This window comes from Polyodon spathula, chromosome 8, assembly GCF_017654505.1.
Source record: "Polyodon spathula isolate WHYD16114869_AA chromosome 8, ASM1765450v1, whole genome shotgun sequence".
In the NCBI taxonomy this organism is placed as follows: domain Eukaryota; kingdom Metazoa; phylum Chordata; class Actinopteri; order Acipenseriformes; family Polyodontidae; genus Polyodon; species Polyodon spathula.
Genome location: NC_054541.1, coordinates 32,707,160 through 32,727,208, shown reverse-complemented (window position 1 = coordinate 32,727,208; position 20,049 = coordinate 32,707,160). Strand labels below are relative to the sequence as shown.

The 20,049-nt window shown below is 34.9% G+C and overlaps 1 protein-coding gene across 1 annotated transcript in view; it reads right to left on the bottom strand.

The window, feature by feature from the left end:
• LOC121319795 (cAMP-dependent protein kinase type II-beta regulatory subunit-like) overlaps positions 1-18,841 on the bottom strand; it is a 28,770-nt gene extending 9,929 nt beyond the window's left edge. The window contains exons 1-5 of the mRNA XM_041257628.1: positions 18,801-18,841; positions 18,365-18,641; positions 14,724-14,759; positions 7,573-7,625; positions 6,819-6,902 (exon numbers count right to left, since the gene is read on the bottom strand). Coding sequence (XP_041113562.1) covers positions 6,819-6,902; positions 7,573-7,625; positions 14,724-14,759; positions 18,365-18,626 — 435 coding nt within the window. The 5' untranslated portion in view covers positions 18,627-18,641; positions 18,801-18,841. The remainder of the gene's footprint in view (positions 1-6,818; positions 6,903-7,572; positions 7,626-14,723; positions 14,760-18,364; positions 18,642-18,800) is intronic.
• Between the last annotated feature and the right edge of the window lie 1,208 nt (positions 18,842-20,049).

Here is a 20,049-nt window from a genome sequence, read left to right as displayed (position 1 = left end):
TGACAAAGACTCTCTAAATAAAATAATGCAGCCTAGGTGTGACAAAGATTTATGTGTCGTCCCCACTGTTCCCCTCGTCCCCGCACCACACACGCTGAGATACTCAATAACTTGAGATAAAGGTCCATAGCAAGTTTCATCACAATTGGCTCTCTACATACACAGCCTACTTCTGATCAGAAATAACTGAGACTTAATAAAACGCTGTTTCGTTCCAATTAGAAAAAAAAAAATCTGCATTTACCCATTCTGCTATGAAATCTACTCTTTCAAGAAAACAAAATAAGCAATTATTTTGAAATCAAAAGATCATCAACAGGTGTCGGTGTGTGGGGAATATTGGGTTGGCAGGGAGGGTATTAAAATTCTTCCCTGTCAAAACGCGTGTAAATGTGGCTGGCGCCGTACACTGAATAAATGATTAAATTAGCCACAGGTGTATAAAAAGGGTGATCGCGAGTGTTAGTATTCGAGTAAATGTTACTGTTTGGTGTTTTGTGATGCGAATATAAGGAGAATTATTGTTGCTGTTCAGGGGAGTTTTATGAAGCCGTGTTTCGTTGTAAGCAGCTGCTCGGCCTGAAACTACAATATTTAAAAGTGTTCTATATATTGTTTTGTCTAACTGTTTATTTTGGCCACCGTGCCGTTGTATTTTCTTCCTGTCTTTTGATTATTACAGAGGTGGGAGCAGAGCAAAGTAGCCAAGACTGAAAATGTATGGTGCCGAGTGAAGCAAGGCGAACATTTTTAGTAGTTTCTATTTTAACAGTTGTTGCATGTGGCCTATACACTACCAATACAAAGCAAATATGCTTATACAACCTACAGAAACAAACACACTGTGCAGAATAATTGCACAAACCGTTTCATTTTACAAAACAAAAACTAAAAAAAAAAAACTGCATTGCTTGTTTCTTAGCTTATTGTAATAACTTGTTACCTCTAAGTAGCCATGCATAAGGGAAGCTGTCGAGCAAATACAAAAAAAATAATATAAATAAAAAACAGGCAATGCTCCTGCTGCCTTCAAACCAAAACTAAAAGCTTATTACTGTGCTGAGAATACCTCGTTTCCAGCTAAATATGGCTGCTCGTTTTCACTGCATTTTCTCAGGTACAGCTAAATAAAAATATTCTATTTATTTTTATTCTATTAAACAGAATATCTTTGAGCTAACCTTGGAAGCATTTGCTCTAGGTCAAAGGTCAAATGGCTTACAAACACTGAAACTCGAGTCGCTACTGAAACAACCTTTTAAAATGTATTAATGTTCTGTAAATGTGTTGGCTGCAAACAAATGTAACAAGCAGACAAAAATAGATGTTTTAAAACAACTGAGTGACAAATTCAGCGACATTTTCAAGTTTTTTAAACCATTTAAAATGATGTTGTCATACTATTGAAAAGGAACGTGCAATTTCCACATTTTGCTGCCTTTAAATCAATAAATCGTATACACTGGAGGCAAACCTTAAATGACAAAGTTTTTGCATTTTTCTTTACCTTTCTAATACTACGTAGAAATAATTAAGTTTTAAAACTACAGATACCTTCAAATTATATGTAAATTGTAACATCATATATGCCACTGACTCGCTAGGTCAATGTACAGACTAGTATAACTCAAACACAAATCATGAAGTCGGTATTTGTTTGATCCCGTTGCCATAGTAACCAAATGCATGGCTCTGATAAAAGTATGACTTTGCAATGTAAAATCATACTTTTATAAAATGCATATTTTTCAGAGTAAATTGCAAGAAGCTAAAAACAACTTTTCATTTTTGTTTACGAAAAAAGCTCTTGGCTCGCCAACGCCCGCCATTGCTACAGCACGCACGCATGCACACGCTAACTTTTCACAGTTCCCAAAAGCCAGAAAATCGTCTATAGATGGAAGAATCCCATCCCTGTTATTATTTATTATTAAAAGTGTGCAAAAGCGCTTTAACCTGCAGCTTCTGACTCTGGGTCTCCTTCCTACCAGTTCCCAGCCTTGGCTGTGACTCTACCCTGGCACAGCTAGTTTTACAGAATCATAGTTACAGGGGGGGGGGGGGGGGGGGGGGGGGGGTGGGGGGGGGGGGGGGGGGGGGGGGGGGTGGGGGTGGGGGGGGGGGGGGGGGGGGGGGGGGGGGGGGGGGGGGGGGGGGGGGGGGGGGGTGTGGGGGGGGGGGGAGGGGGGGGGGGGGGGGGGGGGGGGGGGGGGGGGGGGGGGGGGGGGTGTTGGGGGGGGGGGGGGGGGGGGGGGGGGGGGGGGGGGGGGGGGGGGGGGGGGGGGGGGGGGGGGGGGGGGGGGGGGGGGGGGGGGGGGGGGGGATATCATCCCTAAACACTGTTGGGGGGGGGGGGGGGGGGGGGTGGTGGTGGAATCCCCCCCAAACTAATAAATGTTTGGTTTAAAACATAGAAAGCGCCTGGACCAAAATGATGGTTTAACAGGTGTTGAACATAAGACACAATAGGCTACTTGATAAATTTTGTAACACAGAATGATCACAAAATGCAAAAGACAGAGCTTGTACTTGCATAAAGTTCAGTGGCTGCTTTTACAACAGAAAAAAAGCCATGCCTTTGTCTTATTGCCAAACCTTTTTTTTTCCCCCCATATACACTAGATATAGGGTTCTCAACCGGTGGTACGTGTACCCCTATGGGTACTTCTAAGGGTGATAGGGGGTACGCAGGATGACTCAGAAAAGCACAAAGAAAAATGAAAGTAAAAGAAAACATAAACAGTAATCACAATTAGTGCTGGGACAAACACAGGATTTTCGTGTTCGGATAGTCATTCAGATATTTGTTAGTTTTTCAAAAAGTAATAAAAGCCATTATATTGCTCTGAACGCTGGCAGAGACAGCATAACAGCATGGGCACAGGGCGTGGCCATGGCCTCTGTGTGTGTGTGTGCCTTTATTTTACTGCAAGACCTTACAATACGTAGCAAGTTAAAATAGAAAAATATACCAGGAGTAAAGAATCAGTTACGGAGGACTTACTTTTCCCCAGTGAATTAGCTACAAAACAAAAGGATGCTAAATGGCAGTTCAAGTTAAATGATGTTTTGTTATTCCTGAAATAAATAGTACCTAACATTTCCATTGTTGTTTCTTCACAGTAAACAATGGCCATAGACGTTTTCATAAAGTAATCACATGAGGTTTACTTGTGCCTTTCTGTAGTTGAACAAGCAAACGAAAAACTGATTTTTAACTTTAAACACTTCAAATAAAACAAAAATATGGAAATGCCGTTGTAAAGTGAATGGGAAAAAAAACTCACCGTTTTGATTCTCATTTATTACATATTCACATAATAGAAAGTCACCAGAAAAACATAGAAATTATACAATCTATACAAAAATCACTACACAAAATTATCAAGAAGGTGGGTACTGTTTAAGTGAAACATTTCAGAATGACAAGCTTGCCTTTTCTGTCCCATGAGATTCTGACCCACTCTAAAGTAGCACAACGAGTTTTTGTCGCAGATGTGTGCGCATAATATGGTTTCTTTACTTATTGCTGTCTAAAACTTTAAAATAGAGGCTCAAGAGCTGTGTTGATCCTGTGTGTGTGTAATTCTTTTTACACTTATTTCCAAACTGGGGTGCCTTATCCCGGGAATTAAACAAACAAAATACCTGACTGGAAAATCAGACAGAGGGAGAAAAAAAACTGCAACTCCCTTGGATAAATCCAGATCCGTAGTCAGTTGTAGTTAAAAGTATTTTATTCTTGCATATTCATGTTTCAAAAGTCAGCGAGCAACAATGTTTACGTGTTTCAAAAATTTGTCTTCATCAGAACATTCTAAAAGGCAGAGCTCTTTTTATTTGCCGTTTTTTTTAAACTGTCGTGCAAACTCTGGCGAGGCGTTCAAGAAGAATATTTAGTTTGTCCCAGCACTAATCACAATACTCATATTTTGACAGTTTTGGTTAGATTTATTGATGTGGCTGCATTTTAGTAACAGCAATAGCAGATTGTTTAATATCTTTTCTACAGACGCGACAAAGTTACAGTCCCTTTGGATATTTTTTATGCTGGCTTTAATAAAAAAAAATTTAAAAAATTACCATTGTTAGTTATTATAGTTTAATCTTGAGGTTAATGTTTTTGATACTGTAACTATTTCAAACGCCATTCATAATTACACTGAGGTGGGAAGTAAATGGTAACAGATACACATTTACAGTGCAAACTATTTTGTATTATGTATAATGACTTTGCCGAATAGAAAGCAAATATGAGTGTTTCCAAAGAGATTCCTAAATACTGTCTTTTAATTTTAAGACTTGTAATTAAGTTTTAAGAATGAAGCCTACTGTTTGGTATTCTGTCTTAAAGAGATATTAAATTAAATATTAAATAAACAGGGCGGAAAAATTGTAAAAATCTGATTATTCTGCCTTTTATTACAATTGTGGTACCATTTAGTGAGAGAAAATTGTAAAGGGTACTTTAACTCAAACCTCCCGACAGAAGGGGTGCAGTTTAAAAAAAAAAGGTTGAAAACCGCTGCACGAGATAACATTACTATCATGTAAAAACTACCAATTTTGGTTATGTAAAGTTTGCAACAACAACAACAACAATACTTCTATGACTACTACGACTACTAGTACTACTGAACTACTAATATTATTATTAAATAATAATAATAATAATAATAATAATAATAATAGTAATAATAATAAATGAGCTTGTTATCTGAATGGTGGGTAGTAAGCAGTATCCCAAAGAAATTAAAATGTTTGGTTTGTAAAACAAACAAAAAAGAAAATGGCCGTATTTACATTGATAAAGCATTTATTGATAAAGAAAATTAAACAGCTGTCTACAAAGTATTTGTCCGAGGTGAATTTGTGAAACACTGTTAGGCTAATCAAGGATGTTTGTGGATGAATGTATTTACCACTATGGTGGCACAGTTTTTCATATGGTTAGAGCTAACCTAGAGACCCACAACACACATCTTGTCATTATGTAGCAAATTCTGTTGAAAATGTACAAGCTTTTTAAACCCTGTATAATTTACAGATCTTGTTAAGTGTAGCAATATATTTAAATGATGGTAGTAAAAATCACATTTCCTTATTGCATTCTCATCATGATGAACTAGGATTAAACACATTTCCTGATACTATGAATTTTCAACATGGTTCTGGCCAAATTTAACAATCACTTATTGCAAGTTATTTCTTATAATACAAATTCATTGAACACAAATTTCCCATTTGTGCAAATTATTTTGGCACACCATCCCACCTGAAGGAAAAAATGGCCCTAGTTAGTTCGAACAGCTGAGCTTAAAGGATATTGGGAAATGCATTAACTTGCATCCAGATTAGCACCTCTGTACTGTATTTTATTTCTGTTTTGGGGTTACGGATCCTATGATGCACTTCGAGATGCCATAGTGCTCACACATCAATGACATTTCCATGAAGCATAGAAACGTGTGATCTACCTTACCCTTGCAGACAAAAGTGTAGGTGTTGAAAGCAGTGGATAATGTACAACCGTACAAGAAAAATAATTCTGAAAGACTGGGATATAATAATACAGGCCTATAAACATCAAAACTGTGGATACAAGTCATCTGCATTTCCAATTTGCTCATTACCCTGATGTTAAGGTCACCTTGCTTTTGTTGTTTAAAAATGCCTGTGATCAGAATGGCACATGCAAATTTCAAGTTGCAATGTTTTTTTTGTTTTTTTTAAAGTTTACTAACAACCATATTTTCAAAAAAATGCACAGTACTTTTAAATGAATAATACTTTTCATTTCAATGCAATTAAAATTAGATTTCAGTGTTACTACAACTTCAATAAAAACTGACTGGATTAAGTTGGCTTAGACTCCTGATAATATGAATTACTGATACGCTGGTTCGTAACAATTCATATTAATGAGCAGTTGACTATTTTAAATATAAATATTTTTAATATAAATAACAAGAGTTAAACAAAACCTTAATTTCATCAGTACTGTTGTATCATGTGGATAGTGCATTGCTTCAAAACGAAAAGGTAAAAAAAAAAAAAAAAAAAAAAGACGTAGTAGTGAGAACGTAGTAATGTTAAATATTATTAGTTTCGCTCAAGACAGACTGCTACAGTTGGGACTGATTTAAAACCAAATAATATGTATAAAATACATTAAAAAGCAGGTTACTCTTGATAAATAATTTGATTATTATCTTTATCGTTACAAGCCTATTGTACACTGACACTTATTAAACACTACAGCCCTAGATTTTGCACAACTTTTCATAACTGAAAATTTGAAGTTGCTGGCTTAGTTTCTGAGATATTATCAGTAATAGATGACGGGTTGACAAATTCATACAAGCTCCCCTTTTGAGTTCTGCAATTAATACTGAGCATAAGTGAACTGAAGGTCCCTTACGTAGCACGCACAACGTGTAGCATATCCTCATCAGTTTTGAAATAGCTTTTTGGATCATCTTGTTCTAAATGTAATGTTTTCATTTGTCGTCAGAAATATTTGTGTGAGAGTGAGAGAGAGAGAGAGAGAGAGAGAGAGAGAGAGAGAGAGAGAGAGAGAGAGAGAGAGAGAGAAAGACAGAAAGAGAGAGAGAGAGAGAGAGAGACAGAGGAGTGGGGAGATGTTACATTGAAGCCACTGCGGCAGCAAAGGTAGCGGCAGATTTACAAAAACATATTGGCAAATGGATGCTTAATATATTCAGGAACATCACAGATAAACAGGTTTACACTGTATAATATACTAACTAAGTATATCAATGTAATTTTAATTCAGAAAATAAATTATTTCACCTTACCGAGTCTAAGTTTTTGAACAGAAGAATATCTTTGCATGTTTCCTGCAGTCTAATTCTTTGTTCATCTGCTTTGGGATAAATAATCTAAACAAAAGACAGTCAGAGTTATTGTTTTTAAAAAATGATTCAAGCTAATGCAATTTTTCCACAAATCTCACCTGTCACGCACATGAATTAGCTATAGAAGTAGCACATAGGCAGTTTTGAAAGAAGCACATAATTTTTTTTTTTTTTTTTTACACACACACTATATATATGGTCACTTGCTACAAAGCTTGTGGAGACGGATAATTAACCAGTTAGTTGATGACACGAAAAATGAATTAATATTTGGGCATAATTTCACTTTCTAGGTGAAATTTCAAAGGAAGTGCAAGACTACATAACTTACTATGGTACCAGATACATTTGTCTTTCAAAACTGCACATGTGACCTACATATCGAATGGAAGGGCACCACAGGTTTATGTAATTATTTAATTAGTCATAACCAAACAAAGTTTAGTGTTTTCCAGCTACTTGCTAGCATTTTACTAACTTACTTTACTCTTCTGTTTTAATTACTTAAGAAACCATTTTAAAGATTTTTCTATATTTTAATTAATCATTAATTTTGTTTAACAACTACTTTATTTACTTGTACTCCTTGAAATACATTTTGTAAAAAAGAAGAGCACTATGTTACTTTCGAAATAATGTTCACAAAAAGTGATAATTACAGGTACACTTTGGATATAAATGATCCGGTTTTTACCTTGGGTTCTGCATCTTCATCATCATCATCTGGATTGATGGCTTCAGCACAAACTAAAAAAATGGACAGGGTTAAAACAAAATAACTACATATTTTTGTAGGGACTTTCAAATGATTATTGAACTTAATATTGTATATTAAACATAACAATCAGTGGTTTCGATTGGTGTGTGAATTGTAGATTACAGATACTGTAAATGTTAAAGTATGGTCCTCATTTGCGTTAGTTGTTTTTAATAGAATACTTGTTGAAAATGTCCTCAGTAGCTGAACATAAACATTATCCAGTTAAATGGATATATTAAACTTTGTGTCATTGACATGACTAGTGGTTTTAATCCTCACCATCAAATAGGTACCTCAGCTTTGCAACTGATTCTGTACTCAAAAGTTAACAGACTACAACAGGTTTCACAGAACGCTAAATTTATATAGATAAATACAGATATGAATGCTAGTTATTAATACAGTTCATTATTTGTTATTTCACAATTAACTGCCAATGCTTTTTTCAATACTATTTATTTATTTTTAAAAAAAAAAAAAAAAAAAAATCACAAAATGAAATCTAAAAAGTGAATTCAAAGGTGCAATCATACATTTCCTTAAAGGACAGGGGGTATCAAAGATTGTCTAACACCTAATTTAAATATAGTGTAAATATTAACTGACAGTATAAGCTACATTATAAAAAAAAGATTGTTAGAATGCTGCATGCTAATTGGTCCCTCAGTGTTCCAAGCCAATATTCAGCACAATGTCACGATTAAGAACTACTTGGGAACAAAGGCAAATCACTGCATGTGCTAACCACATACCAATGCGTCACCAAAATCAAAGAAAACACCTGTCAAAATACCTGCTGTCATGGAAGATACTGAAGACATCAATGTGTCTTTTCTTATCTTCCAGTTTATATTAATTTGCACTACAAACCAGTTTGCTATTTTAAACAAGACGCTGTTTTGGTATTTTTATTTGTAGTACATACCAGTCATTTTCTGTAACATCAGTTGTATTCAGATATTCAGATTTATTTTCCTCCTTTAGTTGGTTTCCGCCGTCGTTTTATGAAACTGACTCTTCATTAATTTAACTGGATATTTTTATATTTTGACAGTATTTACATTACTACATGCGACTCTTGCCTTTCTTCACTGTCGCTTTTCTCCTTTACTACCGCGCACTTACTCTCTTTACAGGTTCAAAATTGTAACAATTCAAAAATGTGACGTATTAGAAAAAAAATCGAAATTAAATTAATACCACAAAACAAACAAATTAGGCTGCTAAATGCGTAAAATGACTGGCTTTCTGGAAAAAAAAAAAAAAACAATTTGCCTTTAAACTGTGTCTTGTGCCTAACAACGCAACAAGAAGTAACAAAATCCAGCAAGACCCATGCCGCCTCGTGCCTTATTGCTTAAGTTTATTACACTTTCCATATTACTCCAACATCACAACCTGAAAACTCTAAACCTACTCCCCTTGGCCATTACTTCTACACCTGCATCCACAGTATATGTCTAGCTTTGAACTCCTTCTCCCCTTTTGGACTTTGTTCTTTACCTCCACACCCAAACTGCTCCACCAACCCCCATCCCATTCAGTGCTGAATGATCCTTTATGTAATTAGAGAATCACTACAAGTCACTTTTGCTGTAAAGTTCTAAACAACCCATTCTCTGCTGTACTTCTGTGAAACAGATCTTTGACTTTTAAACTAAGTAATATAAATGAGTATTTGTGCTTTCTGTTATACATATAATTCTGCTGTATTACTTCTACTTGGCTTCCACTGTTGATTTCTACAACCGTTCCCAATAAATGTAACTTAGTCTAATCCAACATATGCCACACAATCACGTTTGTATTACGCAGTTCTCGCAGGGAATAAGGGATTCTCATCTTATAGTATGTGTGCCTCACCATGCTTTGATGGATGATTCACAACATAAATGGGACATAATGTCCTTGTTGAATTGTTGAAAGATGCCCTTGCTTAAGGACATTAACACTGTCATTTTACTGTCTGAAGGTATTCCCTGTCTACTGCCTCGGTGTCTGGTAAATTATTCTATAATTTTTTTATGTAGCTAAAAAATGCACAAGCCTTTTACACCAAATTGCCATCAGCATTAAAAAATGTTTTGAAAAAAAATAGAAATAAAACACAACAATCCCGAATAGCCCTTGAAATTGATTCCCCAGTTGCTTATTTCACATTTTGTAACTACAATATGTGTTTTCCACCATACTGAAAAGTTTCACTCATGGCAGAGAAGCAACGTCTTGTGTAGACTTCTCCAAATGCATTCATGTATTTTTTTTTTTTAATTAAATAAAAAAGCGGAGTTGCCCATTTTGCACCGATAACAGATTCTAAATCTACAAACAACAGCACAGTACTAAATCTGATGACAGTCATACAATATATAAAATATATTTATAAAAAAGTTGAATTATTGAGTCAGTATGAAATATTGCAAGACTTATGGTTCAGTCAATAGAGTAAAACCTTTAATAATGTGCACCCACTGGCCAATGGAAAGTGAACTTCAATAAGGCCACCCTATTACAGACAACAGCCACCATCTGCATTCCCAAACAACTGAAACCCACTATTACCTCACTAATACAACCAACATACACTGCTTACCATTTCTCATTTGCACATTTGTTTAAAAAAACATGAACCTTACTGATTTTCTATTGCCAATAGCATTGGAAATCACAACATAATAAAAAGATGCTCTGCATCTTATTAACTTGCTTCAGTTTTAAGTTTAAAATTGGTATACAAATTCATTCATACAAATAGTACATCGCAGTAGTATAGTAACAAAGTACTTCACCATAAGGTGTTCTGTATTAAAGCGTACATTTAAAAAAAATGAAACTTAGCCCTATTGCTATCTATTGCTTTGGGTCATTACTGTAAATCATAATTCACAAATACCAATTTTAATTTAAAAAAAATGCATATTTAAAAAATAATAATTAAGTGACTGGCTTTGTGAGGTGTTCACGTATTGACTTTAATGGCTGTTGGTATTTATTAATATGAAAATAAAAATGTGAATCAGAGTAGACAATAACATTTTAATAAAATATTACCTTCCAAGCAAACGTGAGTCCCTGTAAATAACACCTTTTATTTTCTGATACCTGCTATGCTTTGTTCTTGGGATTAAACCCTAACACAGCTGGGACTCCGCCATTAATTCAGAAGTTCTATTTATTCTTAGCTGCTTGATGTCAGACACAAGCTTATTTCCAACTGTCAGATGAGATAACGGTACCTCAGGTGGTCAGAAAAGAAAAGGTCACAGGCCAATGGCAAAGACTATGAGGTGAAGAAACATCACTTCTGTTTTGAAGGCAAACCTGCAGTCCAGATTCTTAAATTTCATCATTTCCTACCTATTAAATGTTAAGCAAACTGTATTTCATGGGTATTTCCTTAAAAGCATTGAAGGCTTAATAAGTGAACTTTGTTAGTAACATGCCTAAAATATTTGATGCCAGTCAATATCAATCACTTTGCTATGTTGTTGTTTTTACTGTTTCTGACATGTAATTGTTTTCAGTTATAGCGAAATGAAAGTGAAAAAAACAAAAATCTGGAATACATCAGAAGATCGGGAATATAATTAAAAAAGGTGTCCTACCAGGGTCTATGACAATTTATCACCAACAATTCATCACCAGCAGTTCATAACCAGCGACAATTCATGAAAGAGTGTATATTATCATATCACAGCTGTTTAAAATGCTACAAGTGAAAATAACCGGTGTGGCGCTTGTAGGTAGTTGGAGATTTCTGCCCTTCTAATGTTAAAATAAAGGTTTGAAAAAAAAAAAAAACATGTTATTTTTGTTTTGTTTTTTTGTTTGTTAGTTAGTTGGGTGGTCATGAACTAGTAAAGGTTAGTACATGATGGGTTTTATTTATGTAATTTGTAAGTAAATGCGTACTGTATCTGTTATTGATGATTTATTATAGCTATTTGTTTTTAGCACAGCTTTTATGATATATTGTGGACTTTCCTGGTGAGTTACAGTCCATAATGAATTGTCACTGGTGATGAATTGTTGGTGATGAAACTACTAGTTTGCATGATAGATGCATTTATTGATCTCATTTTCAGATCTTAGTTTGACCACTTCTCTTTAGGCTTTAATGAGTCTGTCTACTTTTCAATAAGTTCTTGGCCTTGCAGTATTTCTACTGAAACTGTGTGAGCAATTATTATATTTAATTTATTTACTTATTTATTTTGTGTAATAAATCTTTAAATTTACTACAAGCTACAGCAACCAGAGCAACAGTTATGATAATGTAGGTTTTACTTTTATTCTATTTTTCTAAATGTTCGCATCTGTGAAGTACGGTGATTCTCATGTGCATCAGCTATCTTGAAACGCATGCATTTTAATGTGTAGAGTATTCGAATAACTGAAAATTATTTGAAATATTAAAATTAATCCCAGTCATTCATTAAATAAATAAATAAATAAATAATAAATAGGCGATTAAAAAATAGGTGTCCTGCTGCAGGTTAGCAGTATGCAGTGGCTGTGTCAGTATTCAAAAAGTGAAAGTCTCACAAAAAAATAAATGGCTCTGAAAATATAAGCCACACTCTAAATTGTGACATACATACCTACAGTATGTACAAAAATTAAGCATGTAAGTCATTTTATAATGTGCCTGTACATTAAGTGCTACAAACAGCAAGAGAAGGCATCCTATTAATATCTGCCTTTTTATGACAGCCGCATCCTAAATGACAATGCCATTTATGAAGTTTGGATCGATAATGAAATCCGCACATACAGATAATGATTCCCCTTTTACCAGTATTTGAAATAGGATATTAGTTTGACGCAATTTTACGTCACAGGGTGCACTAATGTAAATGTACTTCCTGGGATATGCAAGAGTAAGCTGTTTCATTGAATATTTACTTCAAGGTTGGCCCTAAGATAAATACATTTAAGTAAAAACAGAAATGTATAGTTTTCAATTTATGATCCAATTTTCCTTTGCCAAGTCTAATACTTCGAATAGCCTATTCGACTTATTAACATTTTTGTCACCAACATGCCTTTTTATGCCAAAAAACACTGCTGTAAGCAATCAATAACTGATACTCTGACTGTCTCCAAGTGGCTGACAGTCAAACGACCACAGGTCTGTCGCCTGGCTGTGCGTCTTTGCTGGGGATTCCAAAGGGAGTGTCAACTGGCTCTGGTGCTCCTGTGAGTAAAGGACCCTGCACACCGCACCACGACAAAAAAAAAAAAAAAAAAAAGAAAACATTCATTTGATACAAGACATTCACACTGCCTGCTATGTGACAGGCGACACTGAAGCGTTGCAGAAAAAACAGGATTGGTGTCTATTTTTGCGATTTTGTTGCGTGGCAGCTAGGGAACTGACTAATGAGGCTTCAGTAAACAATGGTGGAAGAAAAGATCATTTCTGCAGTATCAAAATTCCCAGAACTGTACAATAAAGGACACAAAGTTTAGAGACACAGCAATGAGGGAGAACATCGGGCTTCCATTTTTTTACCTTTACTGAAATAAGTATTCTGAAAAGCTATTATGTATTTTGCATTTTTATTAGCTGTATAACAGGACTATCATACGTGTGATTTTTTCCAATTGATGATACAGTCAGAGGAGTCGCCTATCGCATCGTGTGTGCCTGTCACCACTGGTGTGAAAGGTAGTGTCACAGCAAAAAAAAAATCGAATCGCGTCCGCTGTGTGCAGACTATATGGGGGCAAAACCTCACTACTGGCCAGGCACCTGGTGAGCCAAAGTGGACACCTGAAGGACTAGCCTTTCAAACATATTCGAGCACAACATTTTTTACATTGCATTTACAGTGCACTGTTGATACAAATGCAACTGGATTGGAAAATACATTTGGAACCCCTTTCATTTGTTTCAAATACAAAGTTGCATATGTTGTAATACTGTTAGCTGTGGTGTAAAAAGATTTATTTTAATAACTACATTATATAGAAATCAGTAATACAAGAACACGGTTTCAGATTGTGAAAATGTGAGTCTGCATTGCTACCAAACAAGCTGTAATTTGTTAACATTTCTATAAACATGAAGCAGACTGGTAAATGTTCAATACAGGAACAAGTATTGGCTGATAAAGGTTTTCAAAGGTATATTTCCAAGACATATATCCTTCTATAACTTAGAATAAGGCTATATTTTCCCCAAAGTAACATAAAAAGTTACTAACTACAAAATATTTTTTATTAAGCTTTCAGAAGCTTCAGCAGAAGTAGACAATCAAAATACCACCTTCAAACTATTTACATCTCATCAGAAGCCAGCTCTGTTATTGATGCCAGACATTGGATGACAATATAGTATTATTTAAAATAACTGAAGCAAACCAACCCCATAAACCAAAAAAAAAAAAAAACTATTTTGTGGACTGTATTAGCTTTATTCTGGGGATCTCAAGGGCACACAGTGAATTACTTATTCTGAATTTAAATCTCCAAGTCAAATCCATCACATTTAGGACTTTGTTTTCAGGTTTTATTAATTGTATTTCTGGTGCTTATTTTTAACTATGTTCTAGTTTTATCTAAATCGTTTTTTACGGTGCTTTCGATTTTGAAATGATGTGTGAAATTAATGCTTTTGGTTACTTTCCAAAATGCTTGAGCTTTTTTTTTTTTTATGGCAAAATATGCATAGCAGTAACTCGACAGTACTTGCACACTTAAGTTGTACCTTTTTTTCATTTGCTGTGTTCCACAACGAAATCCCTATGGTCACGAAGGCGGGACATTGCCCAGCAGCACTAGAAAATGTATTTATTATTATTTTTGCAGTAGGTTTTATTTTTAACGGAAAAAAGGTAAAGTCAACATGAACTGATGAACCATTTCCACAGTTTTTCCTGTGTTTTCCGGTGTTTATTGGCTATCCACCAATTAATTTTATTTATATATTGATTTATTTATTTTAAATCAGGGATGTTTTATCTGTTAAAACCAAAAATCAGAAGCCATAATCATATTGTACAAATGGCATAATGGCAAGCAAATGATGTTAATTATTATGTGTATGAAAATAATCTTTTAAGTAACTATTTGAAACATACCTGATGCTCTTCTTGTAAATCTGTTGATATCCGGGGCTGAAAAAAAAAAAAAAAATGTAAAAGTCATTTTAAATAAATATGGAAGTAGCTTTTTGTAAGACATGGAACAAAACATTACATTAGTTTAAAGATAATTCGCCTGGCACAGCAGCCATAAAATATGAGAATAATTCTGCAATTCAAATATATTAAAAAGCTTTTGAAACACTGATATGCATATTCAGAATACAATATTTAAATTAAACTACTGTTAGCAACATCAATGTAGCATACATATGTACAAACCTTATTTTTAACAATAAAGGACAGAACAAAATAAAATATTCAAAAATACCTGATACTAATGCATAATACATGGACATCATATTTTGTTACAAGGAGCTGGGATTAGATCTGTTAAGAATTTTACAGCAGATACAGGTATACAGTTTTCCAAGTGTTAACTCCAGTCTGTAATTACTCCTATTGTTAATTACAGAATTCAAGGTATCTTATACCCTATTCACACTACCTCAATAATCTGCAATCACACAATTGTGAAAAAAACACTTTGAAAATGTGCCCCATGATCTTACATTGAAATTTCAAGCACACTTATCATATCTTGCTGTCAATTTGTTCAACTATTTCACAAGACACAAATTAGATCTTGGTTTGCCTATATCCCTTTGGTCCTGTTTTATTTGCCTATGTAGGGAAAACCTACGTGTGACATAACCACAATTCTAGCTCCAGGATCTGAATGAGATATACGTCTACTAGTGTGGCACTCACAGGAACAGGAACTCCGAGCTGCATGAAAACACTAAGGGACGATATTAAAAAAGAAATCTTTAGAAATATATTTAACCTCAAAGTTTTGGCATACAGTGGAACTGTTTAAGAACATGTGATGAATAGGTCAACACTTAATACACTGATTATTCAAATGTGGGTTTATGTGAATGAGAACAAAGTAATTCAGGGGGCATAATGTAAGGGGAATGACATACCTGATACAATGGTTTTTAAACCTGATGTAATATGCATATGAAAAAGTCTGAGATTTGAGGTTAAAACAGTGGCAGTGGGGGTTCCCAAGTGGCTCATCTGACCTCAATATGGCAGCCATATATGGTCAGAAATCATTGTCAAGGTCAGTGACACCTTTATCAGATCAGGGTCAATGTCAAGGTCACCAATATTTTTAGAATATATAACCCTGCATATGAAATCACTACCTCAAATGGTGCAGATATATGAAGGTTTGACTCAGTGCGGCAGCTCTGTCCAATTACTGGCACAAATGGGTTTATATTTCATTTAGGATTCCCATAATCAGACTTGGAGAATCACAGAATAGAGTAGTATACCGAGTATGAAGACAGTATCTCAAAGCTTTACGTCTACCACTCAGAAACCGAAAAGACACGTACCTCATTACAGAAGTCAACTTCAGTCAAAGTGATTAGGGCGATTAAGGTTGCAGCAGTGTTTGCAAATAAAGTTACCAGGGTTCTGTTTTGTTTACTGTATACGCTTATCAAGATAGCTTACTCAGGGTAGTCTAAATTACTTTTTGTATGTGTTCTTTCTCTTATTGGATGTCAATGGAGCATAACTACTGTAAATAGTATTATCACAAGAAAAAATAAACAGTGATGTTGTTTTTCACTCTACAACACTTTGTTGGCAAGCATTAACCTCCATCAGATTTAAAGAAAAATATACAGATATAATGTAGGCCTAATAGTAAATATAGCTATGATCGTATTTATTGATTTTATCACAATGTCTGGTAAATAAACTTGCAAGAAATGTATTTAAAGAATAAAACTTGAACACATTTATGCAGGCTTCAGTAACTGCAAGCAGTTTTCAGTGTGATCCTTTGATGCATCTGGTGTTTAGTCAGTTTAATGTCTGCCTATGTACTTTGTACTACATTAGACTATTTCAAATACTTATAAAAATCTCATGCATTACAATGCATATGTGTTATGGCCAAGTTAATTATTTACAAATGTAAAAATGTCCAACATTTAATTAATATGACACCTACACAACAGGTTTCTACCTGCAATAAAGCACTTAATGTATCTGTATCAGAGTTGTGACTCTTGTCTTGCATGCAGTAACATCACTTCAATAAAGTACAACTGAGAGTTTTTGTATGATTACTGTCTGGACATATAATCTGTACTACTTTCCCAACTATTCCTTTTATTTAAACTGATCTAAAAAATATGTGTTCCAGTTCAAGGAAGCCATTTACTACAACAGTATTACTACAGTTGTATTTTGCTTGTATCGTTATCATGTGAACAATCTTTCCTATCACTGCAACCCTACAGCCAAGGATTTTCTGTGAAAATATGAAGTCAGCATCTGAAGTGGTATTTTTAGATATTAGCATTTGAAGTAGTGGCAGATGCACCTTCATGTTTATAAAAACAATTATGCTTGAGAAGCCAGAATATTATGTTTTGTGCTTACTTGATTTCTTAAATGTTATGCAGGCACTTCTCCAAACACATACCTAAGTTTTTAAACATAATCAGGTAGGCTACAGCAAAAGGAGAGGCTTTCTGGTGAGGTTAACAACACAGCACACATTCTTACCTTGAAAACAGTATGACATGTGCATTGGCATTTTTTCTTTTTTTACTTTCATTAGTGGTATCTGCATATTTAAAAAATGTCAAAGCATTTAAAAAGGATAGCCTTTTCCCAAAATGTAGTTATTTTACAGGAAACCCCAGCTCATAAATATTTTATATGCTGTTAATACATTAGGATAGCCTTAAGGAATACTCAGCTCTCAAGGAAAATATTTTGGCTGTAGGTCATGAAAAGCATGTGTCTCTATTCATCAATGTTGCACTGTAACATTAAGAAAGCTCAATTATGCTCAACCTCTGAACATAATACAGACAATAATTGAATATTATAGTGTACATATTAACAAATTACGTCTTAAACATAACATGCATGATTAATCAAATTCCTCAAACAATAAACACTGAAACTGGTAAATTACTACGGGTTCTGTTGATTTCTTTATTATATCTGCTATAACATCCACAATCTGGGACATCTGAGGTTGCCTGAGAAAATCCAGAGGGGCCTCACAAATGTGTTAGGACCATAAAACATTACTTTATTTTAAAATGATTCTACTCTAGCTTAGGCCTTTACATTTTTTTTATTTGTTTGACAGCAAACATGCTACGATGATTCCATTGGTATGCAATTTTTTTTTTTCCTGCTGTACCACTTAAAACGTGTCTTCCCACAATGTGTATGCAATTTCGTTAAGACGTACAGTATATGAATGCAAATTTTGGAGTATCTTTCAGTGAGCTGGAGGCTGCTTTTGATGGCTTATTCATGTATTACGTGGTTACACTGGGAATTATTCGTTTTTAACATGCATACTCTTTCTACCATTTTAATTAAATATATATATATATATAGATATATATATATATGCCCATATATATATAATATATATAATAGACTGACTTATATATGCAAATATGTGCCCATGTTTTCTTTTGAGGCATGTAAACACTAAACCTCTCGACTGTATGTAATAACCTGGCACAAGCTGAAACCTTAATAATAATAAAAATACTAGTAATAATAATAGTTTCTGTTACCTATGAATTCCTCATCATCGTCGTCATCCTCTCCGTTTTCTGAATCAGTTTGCATGGGCTCCTCGACAAAATTGACCCCCTTGCCAGGTCTAAACGCCGAGTTTCGCTCATGGTCAACAGCTGCCTCTTTGCTCTGACTTTCCTTCAGCTTGGTGAAATACTGCAGGGCAAACTCGACCAGATCTCCCGGCTGGTTCCTCAACACCTCCACTGTAAAGCTCTGCAACAGCTCCGTCAGCCCTGCAGGGATTTCTATACTCATTCCTATAACCAATCTCTGGAGAAATCCGTACAAAAAAATATTATTAAATAAACCAATCAGAGCACCCTATTTTGTAACAACAGTGCAAGTCCTTCGTAGCAATGATATGAAAACGTTTCAGAAAACCGATTAACTAAAAATGTGCAATTTTACTGACTTATTTCCCAAATATACCTTCTCATGTTGAATCCTGCCTTCGCTGTCAACCGAATGAAAATGGCAGTAGGAATTGTACAACTGAAGAATATTTTGCTATTGGCTAGCTACACGAAACCCATGCATGTGACCCAGGAAACCATGGCAACCACCCATCCAGGGATTGCGTAAGCAAACTGCTGCAAATTTGCTTGGGTATGGGGCTAAGGATAGATAGTATGCTTTGGTACTTTGGCAAAGTTGGTTTGTGCTGTTACCCTTATCAGCGCTGTTCATTTTATTTGGTGAAACTGAAGATTGTCACCTGAGCACCATAAAGAAGGCGACAAGTTAGCTGACATAGACCATTACGCAAAACTACCTGTTGTTATTTTAATTTCAAAGCTTCGTCTTACTCATAAAACAACGATTGCTTATTCTTGTGACGTTACAATACGTGTGTTACAATACGTCTGTCTTAGTTATTAACAACACTGCAATATATTATAAAATAATCACATGTCGTCATCACTTACCTGTCTGGCATTGGCTTAAGTTTTAGAGTTTTACTGATTTACTGAGGTAACTTTTTCAGATTCAAAACGGCAATGTACAATTTCTGAGTATTTTATGGTTTATTACTGAATTTCTAAATGTTAATAGCGTATATTTCACAGTAGTGATACAGTAAATTCAGACCTTCTGTCAAACCAGATCGACCAACAGACAGACACCGCTCACACTACCTTTAATAAATGAAGAAAACCGTTTGGCGCCTGCGTAATAACAACGTCATGTTGTCACCAAAGATCATCAGAGGCGCGTTCACAAAATAGCAACCAAGCTGCATCCACGCTGGACAGAGCAACGCCAGCGAAGTCGCCGAATGTCAATCCACGCCAGACACGACTTCTAGAGATTGGCTGTCCCATTACAAAACAGGTATTGTTTTGATAAAAGGTTACCACCCTGACCTCCAGCAACTCCATTGTAGAATTTGTAGAATAAAGGTTGGACTTGTAAAATATATAGATCAGAGTAATTGAACATCACTGTTTATAAAAAAAGGGTATTTTAAATATCCTGATCCGTCAAAACAAGTTACATGGGGCTTTGAATATCACAGCATATTCCCATTGGTTGAAACTTTTTTTTCGAAGAGGAGCAAATCACTTGTAGATATCCATACTCCAATAGAATTAATAAAGAAGTCTAACCACATTTAATATAGAATTTTGAAAAAGAAAAACCTAGCCATATTTAAATTCGCATTAAAAATGGCTGACGT